At 43.6% G+C, this 17,500-nt stretch overlaps 1 protein-coding gene across 5 annotated transcripts in view; it reads left to right on the top strand.

Annotated features, from left to right (window-relative positions):
- The window catches only part of ankfn1 (ankyrin repeat and fibronectin type III domain containing 1), a 236,824-nt gene that overhangs the window by 207,095 nt on the left and 12,229 nt on the right, over positions 1–17,500 (top strand). For all 5 annotated transcript variants that reach the window (XM_052473466.1, XM_052473478.1, XM_052473470.1 and 2 more), the window contains 3 exons: positions 2,799–2,973; positions 4,328–4,496; positions 7,795–7,961. In XM_052473466.1, the coding sequence (XP_052329426.1) occupies positions 2,799–2,973; positions 4,328–4,496; positions 7,795–7,961 (511 nt within the window). The remainder of the gene's footprint in view (positions 1–2,798; positions 2,974–4,327; positions 4,497–7,794; positions 7,962–17,500) is intronic.

Raw genomic sequence — 17,500 nt, 5'->3', positions numbered from 1 at the left:
GTAAGGCACATTAGCAGGACAGTCATAGGGTTTATTTTGATAGGATGTATCTGCCATTGTAATATGGGCTTCTTCTGATACTGAGATGCGCTGCCTGTCATCGTCTTGGGGATCTTCATTCTCCCGAGTACACTTCAGCCTATTCGTATCACAATTTGAAGCATTTCAATAATCAGAAATATACATTTCATCTTGCCAACAAATGTCTCTGGCCCAGCCAATATTGGAATCCTGGTGCTGCTAGTGGCTGCAGCTGCTGCGACTGAGAGAGAGCTGTAGTAGGCTAAAAAGGTGCACAAGACACAAGCTCAAAACCCTCCCGGCCCGAATCAATTCACAGAATTTGAGAATGAGAACTCTATGCTGATTAACTAAAGATCTGTTTTTAGATTGTCTGTCTGGCTGTGTATACTGTAGGTAGTATTAGGGTCTGTCTGTTGTCTAGGTGGTATTTGGTCTAGGACTTGGCACCGTAACAGTTTTTGTTAGAACATTAACTTAGAGCAAGGTTCCCCAACTGGCGGCCCTCAGGCCGAATTTGGCCCCCAGGTGTTTTTATTTGTTCCCCCAAGTTTTCTGAGCAAAAAAATAAGACTGTAAAAACACCAGGAATTCAGCTCCAAGTGATTTTAATTTAAGAAATCTGTTCCCAAGTATTCCCACGCATAATAGAGAGACACGGGATTGCATATAAATGTTAGCAAGGTTTAAAATGATTCATGTTTTAGTCAAAACATTTTATCTGTTTGGGCTTCTTGCGGTCCATTTGCGGTCTACAAATCATTTGTAATTATGTTCTGGCCCCTTGACCATCTGCTCAAGAAAAAAATTGTCCCGCGGCTGACTTAGAGGAATGCCAACTCGCTGTTTACACCTCTGATGTTGTCAGCTAACATTCACCGCATTACACACATTCTCTACTGGGACAATCACCACTAATCTACCTACAGTATTATGTTACATTGACTCTGAGGCTGTGAGTGTGTGTGTTTGTGAGTGTGTGTGTTTGAGTAATATGAGATCTGATTTCTATGGGGCTGCGAGGAATAGGTAGAAGTATGTGTGCAATGCTCCTTGGCTACAGCAAGCAGAGTGGCTGGACGCCATTCAACTAGCAGAGTGTCTGGACGCTAGTCAGCTAGCAGAGTGTCTGAACGCTAGTCAACCAGCGGTCCTAGTCAGCTGTGCTGGGGTCCTAGTTAGCTGTGCTGCGGTCCTAGTTAGCTGTGCTGCGGTCCTAGTTAGCTGTGCTGCGGTCCTAGTTAGCTGTGCTGCGGTCCTAGTTAGCTGTGCTGCGGTCCTAGTTAGCTGTGCTGCGGTCCTAGTTAGCTGTGCTGCGGTCCTAGTTAGCTGTGCTGCGGTCCTAGTTAGCTGTGCTGCGGTCCTAGTTAGCTGTGCTGCGGTCCTAGTTAGCTGTGCTGCGGTCCTAGTTAGCTGTGCTGTGGTCCTAGTTAGCTGTGCTGCGGTCCTAGTTAGCTGTGCTGCGGTCCTAGTTAGCTGTGCTGCGGTCCTAGTTAGCTGTGCTGCGGTCCTAGATACAGTGGGAAGTGAGAAACAAAGGGAAACATTGGACTGCGTTTTTCCCCTTCATCTCAAGAAAACACTGCAGTCAGACAGACTCTCATCCCTCTCTCTCTTTCTGTCTGTTTATTCTCTCTATTTCACTGTCTCTCTCACTATTCCTCCTTCGTGTTAGTGTGTGAGACAGAGAGGCAGACACTAGACGGGCAGCAGTGTGTATTTGGATCTGACAGTATAATATTATGCTACAGACACTGTGCCAAAGCCTCATGTATTTTCATCTACAGATCATGGAAATACTTGGGAGCTTTGGCTGTTGGTAGATGTAGAGAAACTGGAGAGTGTTGTACCCATGCTCAGTTGAGGAGCGAAAGAGAGGGATGAGGGGAGAAAGAGAGGGATGAGGGGAGAAAGAGAGGGATGAGGGGAGAAAGAGAGGGATGAGGGGAGAAAGAAAGGGATGAGGAGAGACATAGACAGATGAGGAGAGAAAGAGAGGGATGAGGGGAGAGGGGAGAAAGAGAGGGATGAGGGGAGAGGAGAGAAAGAGGGTTGAGGAGAGAAAGAGAGGGATGAGGGGAGAGGGGAGAAAGAGAGGGATAAAGGGAGAGGAGAGAAAGTTCTAAGTAGATAGAAGTGAGATAGAGGTGTTGAGTTTCTCTCTACAGGGGAAACAGAGATGTGTATGGGTGTGTGTAGGTGTGCGTGTGTGTTCTCTGTGCGTTAGTGCGTGTGTTTGTGTTAGTTGTGTAAATGAGTTGTTTGTTGACATTGGTCTGAGGTGGTAGAGGTGACCTCAGTGGTTAGCTTGACACAGGGAGTATTATACAGTATATACACCCACTGGGCCAGTTACACACACACTCGCACTTTGGAAGAGGACTTCACATAAGTTTCAGGTAAAGAGGAATATAGACAGGCAGACATACACTCACTGTTGCTGGCAAGGAAGTATACACACACGTCCAGGGGCAGTGGAAGATGTGATTTACTAGGTCTTTCCACAGACTGCACCACAGAGCACAGTGGGGGTCCGAGGGAGAGCCCACGTACAGAGAAATTCCCTGGAGCAAAACAACGATCCACACACACACACACATAAACATAGTGATACTCTATTGGTGCATCGTAATGTTTTCGGCGGCATCAGCCTTCAGAGTCACAGCCCTTTACTCTGTTACCATCACAACAACTTGGAACCTATGATCTTATTCCTGCTTACATTAGGTGTTTCTCTTCTTTCTCTCTTTTTTCCCCTCTCTTTTTCTCTCTCTCAGGGAGGAGTGGGACTGGCTGCAGAGACTGTCAACCCTAGAGGATGGAGAGGAGAGACCGGCGGGAGAGAGAGAGGGAGCAGATCAAACGACAGACAGTAACACACCGCTCCTCTACTACGAGCTACAGACTTCCCTCAAGGCCCTGCTTAAACTCATCAACCTACCTCTGCACCAGGTACACACACAGGAATGCACGTATATACACACACACACACACACACACACACCAATCTGTCTCTACAGTAGCTCTGTGCCAGGCACATAAAACCCATCTCTCATCAGGTCCTTCTCTGACAGGAGCCATATTGGATGGTTGATGGTCCTGACGTGAGCCTCTCTATTAAGTTTATAGTTTCTGTTTGATCTTTTATCTTCTCTCTACCTCTGAACACTCCTCTCTTTACTCAGAGTTGTTTTACAACACAAATCAGCTGGGCTCTGAAAGCCATCTATCTCCCTGAGTGTCTTCAAATCAAATGTATTTGTCACATACATGTGTTTAGCAGATGTTATTGTTGGTGTCGAGAAAAATAAACAACATAGTTGTGTTCTTCAGGAATGTCAGTATCAGAGTGCTGAGGCTAGCTATGTGGTGGTGTCTGCGTCAAAAACATGGCACCCTATTTCCTATATAGAGCCATATGGGCCCTGTTTACAAGTAGTGCACTACATAGGGAATAGGGTGTCATTTTTCAGACGGAAGCACCGCCACATAGCGAGTCTCAGCACTCTGAGACTGACATTCCTGAAGAACACAACATTATGTTGTTTATGTTCTAAGAAGAACTGGACAGACAGAATTGTCTGTGCGCTTGGGTGTGTGTGTGTGCGTGGGTGTGTGCGTGGGTGTGTGTGTGAGCTTGGGTGTGTGCGTGGGTGTGTGTGTGTGCGTGGGTGTGTGCGTGGGTGTGTGTGTGCGCTTGGGTGTGTGCGTGGGTGTGTGTGTGTGCGTGGGTGTGTGTGTGGGTGTGTGTGTGCGCTTGGGCGTGGGTGTGTGTGTGTGCTTGGGTGTGTGCGTGGGTGTGTGTTTGTGTGTGTGTGTGCGCTTGGGTGTGTGCGTGGGTGTGTGTGTGCGCGTGGGTGTGTGTGTGTGCGCGTGGGTGTGTGTGTGCACTTGGGTGTGTGCGTGGGTGTGTGTGTGTGTGCGTGGGTGTGTGTGTGCGCTTGGGTGTGTGCGTGGGTGTGTGTGGGTGTGTGTGTGCGTGGGTGTGTGTTTGTTTGTGTGTGTGTGTGCGCTTGGGTGTGCGCGTGGGTGTGTGCGTGGGTGTGTGTGTGCGCGTGGGTGTGTGTGTGCGCTTGGGTGTGGGTGTGTGCGTGGGTGTGTGTGTGCGCTTGGGTGTGTGCGTGGGTGTGTGTGTGTGCGTGCGTGGGTGTGTGCGTGGGTGTGTGTTTGTGTGTGTGTGTGTGCGCTTGGGTGTGTGCGTGGGTGTGTGTGTGCGCGTGGGTGTGTGTTTGTGTGTGTGCGCCCGGATGTATGTGTCCATCTTTGCCCCTGTTCATATTCTTACTGTGTTCATGTCTGGTTGCAGGCCAAGCACTTCCGTATCTACACTCACGAGGTGTTGGAGTTGGGTCATAATGTTTCCTTTCTGCTGCTGCTGCCGGCGGCTGAAGATGTGTGTACAGCTCCCGGACAGAGCAACCCCTACACTCCCCACTCCGGCTTTCTCAACCTTCCTCTACAAATGTTTGAGCTGGGTACGTCTACACTGACCACGGCCTTCTGTTAAGCCCCTCTTTTTGTTGGAACATCTACTTTCTCCCATCTCTCCCTCCTCTATCCCTGTGTACATCTCTCCGTCCTCTATCCCTGTGTACATCTCTCCCTCCTCTATCCCTGTGTACATCTCTCTCCTCTATCCCTGTGTACATCTCTCCCTCCTCTATCCCTGTGTACATCTCTCTCCTCTATCCCTGTGTACATCTCTCCCTCCTCTATCCCTGTGTACATCTCTCTCCTCTATCCCTGTGTACATCTCTCCCTCCTCTATCCCTGTGTACATCTCTCCCTCCTCTATCCCTGTGTACATCTCTCCGTCCTCTATCCCTGTGTACATCTCTCCCTCCTCTATCCCTGTGTACATCTCTCTCCTCTATCCCTGTGTACATCTCTCCGTCCTCTATCCCTGTGTACATCTCTCTCCTCTATCCCTGTGTACATCTCTCCCTCCTCTATCCCTGTGTACATCTCTCCGTCCTCTATCCCTGTGTACATCTCTCCCTCCTCTATCCCTGTGTACATCTCTCTCCTCTATCCCTGTGTACATCTCTCTCCTCTATCCCTGTGTACATCTCTCCGTCCTCTATCCCTGTGTACATCTCTCCCTCCTCTATCCCTGTGTACATCTCTCCCTCCTCTATCCCTGTGTACATCTCTCCCTCCTCTATCCCTGTGTACATCGCTCCCTCCTCTATCCCTGTGTACATCTCTCTCCTCTATCCCTGTGTACATCTCTCCCTCCTCTATCCCTGTGTACATCTCTCCGTCCTCTATCCCTGTGTACATCTCTCTCCTCTATCCCTGTGTACATCTCTCTCCTCTATCCCTGTGTACATCTCTCCCTCCTCTATCCCTGTGTACATCTCTCTCTCTTTCTCCCATCTCTCCCTCCTCTATCCCTGTGTACATCTCTCCCTCCTCTATCCCTGTGTACATCTCTCCGTCCTCTATCCCTGTGTACATCTCTCTCCTCTATCCCTGTGTACATCTCTCCCTCCTCTATCCCTGTGTACATCTCTCCCTCCTCTATCCCTGTGTACATCTCTCCGTCCTCTATCCCTGTGTACATCTCTCCGTCCTCTATCCCTGTGTACATCTCTCCCTCCTCTATCCCTGTGTACATCTCTCCCTCCTCTATCCCTGTGTACATCTCTCCCTCCTCTATCCCTGTGTACATCTCTCCCTCCTCTATCCCTGTGTACATCTCTCTCTCCTCTATCCCTGTGTACATCTCTCTCTCTTTCTCCCATCTCTCCCTCCTCTATCCCTGTGTACATCTCTCCCTCCTCTATCCCTGTGTACATCTCTCCGTCCTCTATCCCTGTGTACATCTCTCCCTCCTCTATCCCTGTGTACATCTCTCTCTCCTCTATCCCTGTGTACATCTCTCTCTCTTTCTCCCATCTCTCCCTCCTCTATCCCTGTGTACATCTCTCTCTTTCTCCCTCACTCTCCCTTGAATGAGTGAGAGATTATTTTTTCTCTTTCTCTGTTGGCCCTTCTCTTTCTCGCTCTCTGTTCCTCTCTCCCTTCCTCTCCTTCTCTCTATTAGCCTCTGTTCTTCTCTCTCTCGCTCTGTTTCTCTCTATTAGCCTCTGTTCTTCTCTCTCTCGCTCTGTTTCTCTCTATTAGCCTCTGTTCTTCTCTCTCTCGCTCTGTTTCTCTCTATTAGCCTCTGTTCTTCTCTCTCTCGCTCTGTTTCTCTCTATTAGCCTCTGTTCTTCTCTCTCTCGCTCTGTTTCTCTCTATTAGCCTCTGTTCTTCTCTCTCTCGCTCTGTTTCTCTCTATTAGCCTCTGTTCTTCTCTCTCTCGCTCTGTTTCTCTCTATTAGCCTCTGTTCTTCTCTCTCTCTCGCTCTGTTTCTCTCTGTTAGCCTCTGTTCTTCTCTCTCTCGCTCTGTTTCTCTCTATTAGCCTCTGTTCTTCTCTCTCTCGCTCTGTTTCTCTCTATTAGCCTCTGTTCTTCTCTCTCTCGCTCTGTTTCTCTCTATTAGCCTCTGTTCTTCTCTCTCTCGCTCTGTTTCTCTCTATTAGCCTCTGTTCTTCTCTCTCTCGCTCTGTTTCTCTCTCTCTCTGTGTTAGATCAGTGGTTGTAGATTCCTCTCTTTTCCTCTGGTCCGTAGGGCCACACATTAAATCAGTCTCTCTGAGGGCTCCAGAGCATCGCCATGCTGATCTGACCTTTGACCCCCTCTCAGAGTGACTAGCCCCAGAGAATAGTAGTGCTGTGAATACAAAGACACGTTCTTCAGTCACTGAATGTCTTGTTATACACCTGTTATATGCTGTTAACATATATTAACATATAGTTATTTATTTGATCAAACCTTTATTTTTTCAGGCAAGTCCCATTGAGACTGATGTTTTTTACACGGGTGCTCTGTTTACAAATGCAGAATAAAATGCATAACAAGGATTTAATAACACAATTATAATATCTCGCCAGTCCACTTCCGTGCGTATAAGAAGTTAACTCGTCTATATATTGTATTTTCTTATATTTGTCTCTTTAATCCACTTCTGTGCAAATATGAAGAAGTTCATTAAAAACACCTGGTCTTTCCATGACAGACTGACCAGGTGAATCGAGGTGAAAGCTATGATCAGTTGTCACCTGTTAAATCCACTTCAATCAGTGTAGATGAAGGGGAGGAGGCAGGTTAACGAAGGATTTTGAAGCCTTGAGACAATTGAGGCATGGATTGCGTTTGTGTGCCATTCAGAGGGTGAATGGGCAAGACAAAGGATTAAAGAACTACAACACTGCTGGGTTTTTCACGCTCAACAGTTTCCTGTGTGTATCAAGAATGGTCCACCACCCAAAGGACATAAAGCCAACTTGACATAACTAAGAAATGCTTGTAGTCCATGCCCCAATGAATTGAGGCTGTTCTGAGGGTAAAGGGGGTGCAACTCAATATTAGGAAGGTGTTCCTATTGTTTTGTACACTCAATGTACGTCTCGTTATACAGTATTAACACGGTATATGTCTCTATCCAGTCCATGTCTGTGCCTGTAAGAGGTGATTTAGTCTACATATTGTATGTTCTGATATACTGTATATTTGTCTCACTCCAGCCCAATTCTGTGAATACAAGGAGAAGTTGGAGTCTATATTTTATATTCAAAAATATATTTCTCTCTCAAGCCCATTTCTGAGAATACAGGGATAAGTTTGAAGTTATATTTTAAATTCAAATATATACTTATCTCTCCAGTCCACTTCTGTGCGAATAAGAAGTTAATTGGTCTATATATGTCTTGTCTCTCTCCAGTCCATTTCAGTGCCTACAAGGAGAAGTGCATCAGTCTGTACTGCCGCATGTCATCTGTCTTGGACCTGGATGCACTTATTACCCAGCAGGCACTGCGAGAGGCCATAATGGACACAGAGGTTGCCACTGCCAAACAGAGACACCAACATATACTGGACTATATACAGGTAGGGAGATATAACTGTACCTGTAAATGTACAGCATGAAACTGGCAGCAGAGTTGCCAGCTAAATGCTGTAGTTTTGCTTTGCAGCAGGGATGCTGTCACTTGTTTAACAGTAAGAAAAACCGTGTTGTATTATACAATACAGCATTATACTGTAATAATTACAGCAACACAGCTGTGTTATATAATTACAGTAGTTTGCTGGCAACTCTGCTGCAAGTATAATGCTGTAAATGTACAGTACAGCATGTTACTGTAATATTTTTACGGTAATTGTAATGAATTAATTAAATTAATTGAAGGGAGGCAGGGTACAGTATTTTACTGTAATTGCTTGCGATTTGCTACTAGGTAATGTGTTTTCATATTACGGCGTATCAAATATATATATGTATATATATATATATATCTTTGTAAACTTGTTTTTCAACCACTCCACAAATGTCTTGTTAACAAACTATAATTTTGGCAAATTGGTTAGGACATCTACTTTGTGCATGTCACAAGTAATTTTTCCAACAATTGTTTACAGATTATTTCACTTCAATTCCAGTGGGTCAGAAGTTTACATACACTAAGTTGATTGTGCCTTTAAACAGCTTGGAAAATTCCAGAAAATTATGTCATGACTTTAGATGCTTCTGACAGGCTATTTGACATCATTTGATTCAATTGGAGGTGTACCTGTGGATGTATTTCAAGGCCTACCTTCAAACTCAGTGCCTCTTTGCTTGACATCATGGGAAAATCAAAAAATAATCAGCCAAGACCTCAGAAAAACAGTTCTAGACCTCCACAAGTCTGGTTCATCCTTGGGAACAATTTCTAAACGCCTGAAGGTACCACGTTCATCTGTACAAACAATAGTACGCAAGTATAAACACCATGGGACCTCGCATGGAAGGAGACGCGTTCTGTCCTAGAGATGAACGTACTTTTGTGCGAAAAGTGCAAATCAATCCCAGAACAACAGCAAAGGACCTTGTGAAGATGTTGGAGGAAACAGGTACAAAAGTATCTATATTCAAATCAAATTCAAATCAAATTTATTTTATTTTATATAGCCCTTCGTACATCAGCTGATATCTCAAAGTGCTGTACAGAAACCCAGCCTAAAACCCCAAACAGCAAGCAATGCAGGTGTAGAAGCACGGTGGCTAGGAAAAACTCCCTAGAAAGGCCAAAACCTAGGAAGAAACCTAGAGAGGAACCAGGCTATGTGGGGTGGCCAGTCCTCTTCTGGCTGTGCCGGGTGGAGATTATAACAGAACATGGCCAAGATGTTCAAATGTTCATAAATGACCAGCATGGTCGAATAATAACAAGGCAGAACAGTTGAAACTGGAGCAGCAGCACAGTCAGGTGGACCGGGGACAGCAAGGAGTCATCATGTCAGGTAGTCCTGGGGCACGGTCCTAGGGCTCAGGTCCTCCGAGAGAGAGAAAGAAAGAAAGAGAGAATTAGAGAGAGCATATGTGGGGTGGCCCGTCCTCTTCTGGCTGTGCCGGGTGGAGATTATAACAGAACATGGCCAAGATGTTCAAATGTTCATAAATGACCAGCATGGTCGAATAATAGTAAGGCAGAACAGTTGAAACTGGAGCAGCAGCATGGCCAGGTGGACTGGGGACAGCAAGGAGTTATTCACAGTAAAACTAGTCCTATGTCGACATAACCTGAAAGGACACTCAGCAAGGAAGAAGTCACTGCTCCAAAACCGCTATAAAAAAGCCAGACTACGGTTTGCAACTGCACATGGGGACAAAGATGGTAATTTTTAGAGAAATGTCCTCTGGTCTGATGAAACAAAAATAGAACTGTTTGGCATAATGACCATCATTATGTTTGGAGGAGAAAGGGGGAGGCTTGCAAGCCGAAGAACACCATCCCAACCATGAAGCACGTGGGTGGCAGCATCATGTTGGTGGGGGTGCTTTGCTGTGCAGGAGGGACCTGTGCACTTCACAAAATAGATGGCATCATGAGGGAGGAAAATGGATATATTGAAGAAACATCTCTTGACATTAGTCAGGAAGTTAAAGCTTGGTCATAAATGGGTCTTTCAAATGGACAATGACCTCAAGCAGTTTTGGGGGGATTCAGTTCATTTGCATGACAAAGAGGGACTTTGCAATTAATTGAAATTCCTCTGATCACTCTTCATAACATTCTGAAGTATATGCAAATTGCCATCATACAAACTGAGGCAGCAGACTTTGTGAACATTTATATTTGTGTCATTCTCAAAACTTTTGGCCACGACTGTGCTGTTAAAACATGGTTTCATTGGAATTTACTACATAATTGACCAATTACTCCTAAAATCACCCAGAGTGCATTGGGAGTTATGACAATTTACTGTAAATACTGATTAGGGTACATTGCTATTAGTTTTATTGTATAATACTGTAAAAATAACAACAAGTTTTAACAGTGTAAGAAAATATGAAAGAATGTTGCGCCGGTAATATGGGTCAGATACATTTGCTGTTTGTTTTGGTTGTGTTTCAGATTATTTTGTACCCAATAGAAATGAATGGTAAATAACGTATTGTGTCATTTTGGAGTCACTTATATTGTAAATAAAAATATAATATGTTTGGAAACACTTATACATTCATTTGAATGCTACCATGATTACGGATAATCCTGAATGAATTGTGAATAATAATGAGTGACAAAGTTAGAGGCATAAATATCATAAACAGGCAGTTAACCCACTGTTCCTAGGCCGTCATTGAAAATAAGAATTTGTTCATAACTGACTTGCCTGGTTAAATAAAGGTTATATAAATAAAATAAAATATATTTTTGAACTATTTGGGCTAGAAATAAGTCGGTTTCTCTGTAGTAATGGGGCAAACAAAATGGTTGCGAATCAAATCAAATCAAATTTATTTATATAGCCCTTCGTACATCAGCTGATATCTCAAAGTGCTGTACAGAAACCCAGCCTAAAACCCCAAACAGCAAGCAATGCAGGTGTAAAAGCACAGTGGCTAGGAAAAACTCCCTAGAAAGGCCAAAACCTAGGAAGAAACCTAGAGAGGAACCAGGCTATGTGGGGTGGCCAGTCCTCTTCCGGCTGTGCCGGGTGGAGATTATAACAGAACATGGCCAAGATGTTCAAATGTTCATAAATGACCAGCATGGTCAAATAATAATAATCACAGGCAGAACAGTTGAAACTGGAGGTGGACTGGGGACAGCAAGGAGTCATCACGTCAGGTAGTCCTGAGGCATGGTCCTAGGGCTCAGGTACTCCGAGAGAAAGAGAGAATTAGAGAGAGCATACTTAAATTCACACAGGACACCGGATAAGACAGGAGAAGTACTCCAGATATAACAGACTGACCCTAGCCCCCCGACACATAAACTATTGCAGCATAGATACTGGAGGCTGAGACAGAAACAAATCTGTGCTCAGTTTATTCACTATGGCACCCAGAGGCTGCGGTACAGCGAAGCCTAATCATTAAAACAATTATTATCTGGGTGATTTCTTTCTTCTCCTATTTTACTAAAATAGTCTGAGCTTCATGTGTCTCACCCGACAGCATGAGGTTGGCACCTGAAACTGGAAAATGACTCTACAGTAGGCATAAACTAGAGTCATTTTGTAATAGGCTTCCAATTACAGTTAATAACTTTTCAGCATTTTACCCATAATGCAGTGCAATCTATAGCATTCATTCTGTAAAACAAGGTGCATTATACAGTGTTTTGCTGTTAAAGTGTGCCGTATGTAAACTGTGTGACGGTTTACTGGAATACACACAGTTATATGTGATAATATATTTCAGCTATATCTAACTTGGAAAAGTAAAGTCACTTTACTGTATTTCAAGTCTGTCCCTTTATGAGAGCGTCAATTCAATCAGTACGGTGTGAAATACCGTGAGCTCCAAAAGTATTTTAGTTGTTTTGGCACTGTACTCCAACATTATACAATGACTACTGTCATACTGTCAGCTTTCATTTGAAGGTATTTTCATCCATATAGATGGACCAGGTAGAAATTATAGCACTTTTTGTACATAGTATTGGGACAAATTCAAGTAGTAAAAAGTGAAGTATTTGGTCCCATATTCCTTGCACGCAATGACTACATCAAACTTGTGACTCTACAAATTTGTTGGATGCATTTGCTGTTTGTTTTGGTTGTGTTTCAGATTACTTTTATGTTAAATAAAAATAGAATATGTTTCTGAACACGTCTACATTAATGTGGATGCTACCATGGTTATGGATAGTGAATTGTGAATGACGATGAGTGAGAAATTTACAGACGCACAAACATCATACCGCCAAGACATGCAAACCTCTCACCATTACAATAACAGTGGAGGTTAGCATTTTTTGGGTGGGTATGATATTTATGCCTCTAACTTTGTCACTCATCATTATTCACAATTCATTCAGGATTATCCGTAATCATGGTAGTTTTCACATGAATGTAGAAGTGTTTCCAAACATATGATATTTTTATTTACAATATAAGTGACTCCAAAATGACACAATACGTTATTTACCATTCATTTCTATTGGGTACAAAATAATCTGAAACACAACCAAAACAAACAGCAAATGCATTCAACAAATGTGTCGAGTCACAAGCTTGATGTAGTCATTGCGAACTATGAATATGGGACCAAATACTTAACTTTCTACTTCTTTAATACACACAGAAGTGAATTTGTCCCAATACATTTGGTCCCCTAAAATGGGGGGACTATGTAGAAAAAGTGCTTTAATTCCTAAACGGTTCACCCGATATGGATACCCTCAAATGAACAGTCTGCACTTTAACCTCAAATGTAATCATTTCCTTTCCATAGTGCTGAAGTACAGAGGCAAAACAACAAAACGTGTCACTGTCCCAAAACTTTTGGAGCTCACTGTATAAACCATTTGTATCTATTTCTAATACAAATGCATGTCCTTTTTTTCACATTCATCAAAAGAAAATTATTTAAAAGCTTATTTTTCATATCGTTTATGTTGTCCATTTTTCAGTAAATATCTTTATCACGCACCAAAAATCTAAGAAACAGCAGAAACAACTGAGCTAATAATCCTATTGGAGTCAGTTTATTGATGTAATAAAGCCTAACTGCTACGAGTACTAGCTGTTAAATAGCTTGTTTTTCTAATGTTAAAGAACTCCATAACTGCCCAGCCTTCTCTCTCATGTCAGAAAGTTGAAAGCATGAAAGTAAACCCATCTGGTGTTTTTCTCTGTGAAGAACCAATCCAGCTTTTACCACCATGGTCTCTACTGGTAATGGAGACCAACCACAAAACCACAAGTGTGTTTCTGTGATCTGAGAGTGTGTGTGTGATCTGAGAGTGTGTGTGTGATCTGAGAGAGAGTGTGTGTGTGTGTTCTGAGCTCAGAGAGGCACGGAAAAATGTGGCCCCCAAACCACAGATTACACAGTACTCGGGAGAGCGAGAGAGAGCGACAGGGGAAAAAATAATACCAATCATGAATGACTGAGAGGGAGAGTGTGTGTGGGTGGGGATGTCTGAATATGTGTCTCTGTATAAAAGTGCCAATGTCTGTCTCTCAGTCTGTGTATGTGCATGAGTCTGCCTCTGTGTGTGCATGTAAATCTCATAGTTGTGCGTGTTTGTGCATTTGTGTGTGTGTATGTGAGCTCAGCCATGTGGGCTGCATTAGAGAGAGTGAAGTGTCAATGTGAGGGGGCAAAGCGTGTGAAAAGAGGCCCGTCTGTCTGAAAGCTCTTAGTGCTGGCCTGTCATACCACAGTCTGTCTAGATACTGGGAGGTCCTGTCAGGGTGCGTGTGTGTGTGTGCACGTACGTGCATTTCTATGTGTGTGCGCATTGTTACTTGCGAGTGTATAGGTGCGTGAAAGCGTTTCTGTGTTTACGTGCCTGTGTGTGTGTATCTGCGGCGTGTGTGTGTGGCTGTGCAGAAATGATGACGTTAAGCCATCTCATTGTACAATTTGTTTAGACTTGCCATTACATGATCGGGGGGGGCGGGGTGATTCCCTTACTGTGGTATTGTTGTCGAAGACTGGTCTTGTCCAGTAAACATCCTGTTAGTATTGTGTGGAAGTGCATCTTATTCAATTCATCACTGGATTTGGCATCACCCTCACATCAACTGACTAAATGAGTGAGTGGACTAAGTAAGGCGTCTTTTGAACATTGGAAGGAAGCCTCTGGTAATCGACTCCTGAGAGGAGAATTAGGGGACCGACCTCTAACCTCAATATGCGCAGTTCCTATTGTGTAGTTCAACACATTGATATACTATAAACCGACGTTGTCCTGCTGTGTGCGCTTGCGTCATTCATCCTCCAAAGGAACCACAAACCCAGCTGCATCTGGCTCTCTCAGGCACCACGACAGCCTGGTGGTGGGGGAGAGACCCCAGCAGTGGGGCCCCTGCCCTGGATCAAAGGAGAGTGGAGGGTGGCATCTGTGTGAATAGGGGGAATAGATGGGATAGGGTGCAATTTAGGATTCAGACTAAGTAAGCTTCATTGATTGAAGCGAAGGGAAGCTAGAATCATTCCTCTGCAGTCAGTTTCCTCAGTTGCTTTTCTAATGGCACCCTATTCCAGATGGGCCCTGGTCAAAACTAGTGCACTATACAGGAAATATCCATAATCTTAAAGCCAATATTGCATACTATATATCTCCTCTCCCCTTCAGTAGGAATAGTAGAGGAACAAATATGCCCGTAAACCAGCCAACCGTCCCGCAACACTCCCAATACGATCCCCCCTCTGGTTCTCATCTGCGTCTCACGCTGAATACCGTCCCACTCTGGCTCCAGTCCTTAGCTCCAGTGCGGGTTAATGGAATCTAAAGATGTCTGGTCAGAATGGGCAATTTCCTGTTTCAGGAGGAAGTCCTTTTGTCTGGCGCGCCTTACCTGTCACCATCATTTGGACTCACTGGGACCACTGTTCTCTCTGCTGGCTGGAGCCTACCTGGAGAGGGGCGGGGGCGTCGTGTGTGTGTGTGTGTTTGTGCGTGTGTGTGCGCGTGCGTGCGTGTGTGTATGTGTATGCGTGTGTGTGTGTGTGTGTGTAAGAGAGTTTCCCAGTCACTTTCAGTAAGACTCATTTCTGAGATGACTTCTGGCTCCCTGCAGGCGTCTTGTGAGCTCTTGCTGTCAGGAAATGATGCTGCATCAAGAGCACACACACACACACACACACAGAATAGTCTTACACTCTCTCCCTCTCACACACACACACACACAGAATAGTCTTACACTCTCTCCCTCTCACACACCCACACACACAGAATAGTCTTACACTCTCTCCCTCACACACACACACACACACACACACACACACACACACACACAGAATAGTCTTACACTCTCTCCCTCTCACACACACACACACACACACAGAATAGTCTTACACTCTCTCCCTCTCACACACACACACACACAGAATAGTCTTACACTCTCTCCCTCTCACACACCCACACACACAGGTCTTGGATGACACTTGGATCATCTGTCGAGTGCTCAAGAGAGATGATACTGCTGTGCTGATGAATGCTGGGAGTCTGGGGGATGCTACCTTTCTGGAAGCTATAGTGGGTTTCCTCTCCTGATTAGGGCTAGACGCAATCTGTTGAGATTGAATTTCCTCAATCTACAGAAATCATTGGCAATCAACTATTTAAGTAAGTGGAATGAAGGGAAATACCTTGAAAGGAGGACAATGGAAGTTCAGTAAAAAGCTTTTTAATGATTAAAAGCCCAATCATTTTAGAATGAAAGCCTTCGTCAGGGTGCTTAGAAAAGTTAAATGGCAGTTGACATGCATCCAGTTCCTTCTGGCTTCTTGGCTTTCAGAGAAGTGTATGGCTGGATTAGCATGCATTATTATCATACCCATTTACAGACCATTCATCCCTTTCACTGATCCCTCTTCATGCAGAACTGTTTACCTCCCGGATATACAGTATACTCTTATATATAAATATACCTCTCAAATATTATGTAAAACATGTAAGACCCTCTTATCTGAAATATAGCCCACCTCTCATACAGTATAAGACCCTTACATTTCATATCCTGTACTTGAGATATACAGTAATATTCTTGCCTTTGGCTGTAAAAGAGTGATGGAATTCGGTTATAGGGAGAAAGAGAGGAATATCCTCTATTATTCCCAGTTTTGTCTCCCCCTCTCTCTCTCTGCCATCTGATCCACGGCATTCTTTCCAGCTGAGTCATCCCCTGGTGTCACTCTCTTTTATATATTTATATGTGTGTGTCATCCCCTGGTGTCACTCTCTTTTATATATTTATATGTGTGTGTGTGTGTCATCTCGTGGTGTCACTCTTTTATATATTTATATGTGTGTGTGTGTGTCATCTCGTGGTGTCAGTCTCTTTTATATATTTATATGTGTGTGTGTGTCATCTCGTGGTGTCAGTCTCTTTTATATATTTATATGTGTGTGTGTGTCATCTCGTGGTGTCAGTCTCTTTTATATATTTATATGTGTGTGTGTGTGTCATCTCGTGGTGTCACTCTCTTTTATATATTTATATGTGTGTGTGTCATCTCGTGGTGTCACTCTCTTTTATATATTTATATGTGTGTGTCATCTCGTGGTGTCACACTCTTTTATATATTTATATGTGTGTGTGTGTCATCTCGTGGTGTCAGTCTCTTTTATATATTTATATGTGTGTGTGTGTCATCTCGTGGTGTCAGTCTCTTTTATATATTTATATGTGTGTGTGTCATCTCGTGGTGTCAGTCTCTTTTATATATTTATATGTGTGTGTGTGTCATCTCGTGGTGTCACTCTTTTATATATTTATATGTGTGTGTGTGTGTCATCTCGTGGTGTCAGTCTCTTTTATATATTTATATGTGTGTGTGTGTGTGTGTCATCTCGTGGTGTCACTCTCTTTTATATATTTATATGTGTGTGTGTCATCTCGTGGTGTCACTCTCTTTTATATATTTATATGTGTGTGTGTGTCATCTCGTGGTGTCAGTCTCTTTTATATATTTATATGTGTGTGTGTCATCTCGTGGTGTCAGTCTCTTTTATATATTTATATGTGTGTGTGTGTGTGTCATCTCGTGGTGTCACTCTCTTTTATATATTTATATGTGTGTGTGTGTCATCTCGTGGTGTCAGTCTCTTTTATATATTTATATGTGTGTGTGTGTCATCTCGTGGTGTCAGTCTCTTTTATATATTTATATGTGTGTGTGTGTCATCTCGTGGTGTCAGTCTCTTTTATATATTTATATGTGTGTGTGTGTCATCTCGTGGTGTCACTCTCTTTTATATATTTATATGTGTGTGTGTGTCATCTCGTGGTGTCACTCTCTTTTATATATTTATATGTGTGTGTGTGTCATCTCGTGGTGTCACTCTCTTTTATATATTTATATGTGTGTGTGTGTCATCTCGTGGTGTCACACTCTTTTATATATTTATATGTGTGTGTGTGTGTGTCATCTCGTGGTGTCACTCTCTTTTATATATTTATGTGTGTGTGTGTCATCTCGT

This window comes from Oncorhynchus keta, chromosome 2 (genome assembly GCF_023373465.1).
Source record: "Oncorhynchus keta strain PuntledgeMale-10-30-2019 chromosome 2, Oket_V2, whole genome shotgun sequence".
Lineage (NCBI taxonomy): Eukaryota > Metazoa > Chordata > Actinopteri > Salmoniformes > Salmonidae > Oncorhynchus > Oncorhynchus keta.
The sequence above is the reverse complement of the archived record's forward strand: the minus strand, read 5'-3'. Positions and strand labels throughout refer to the sequence as shown.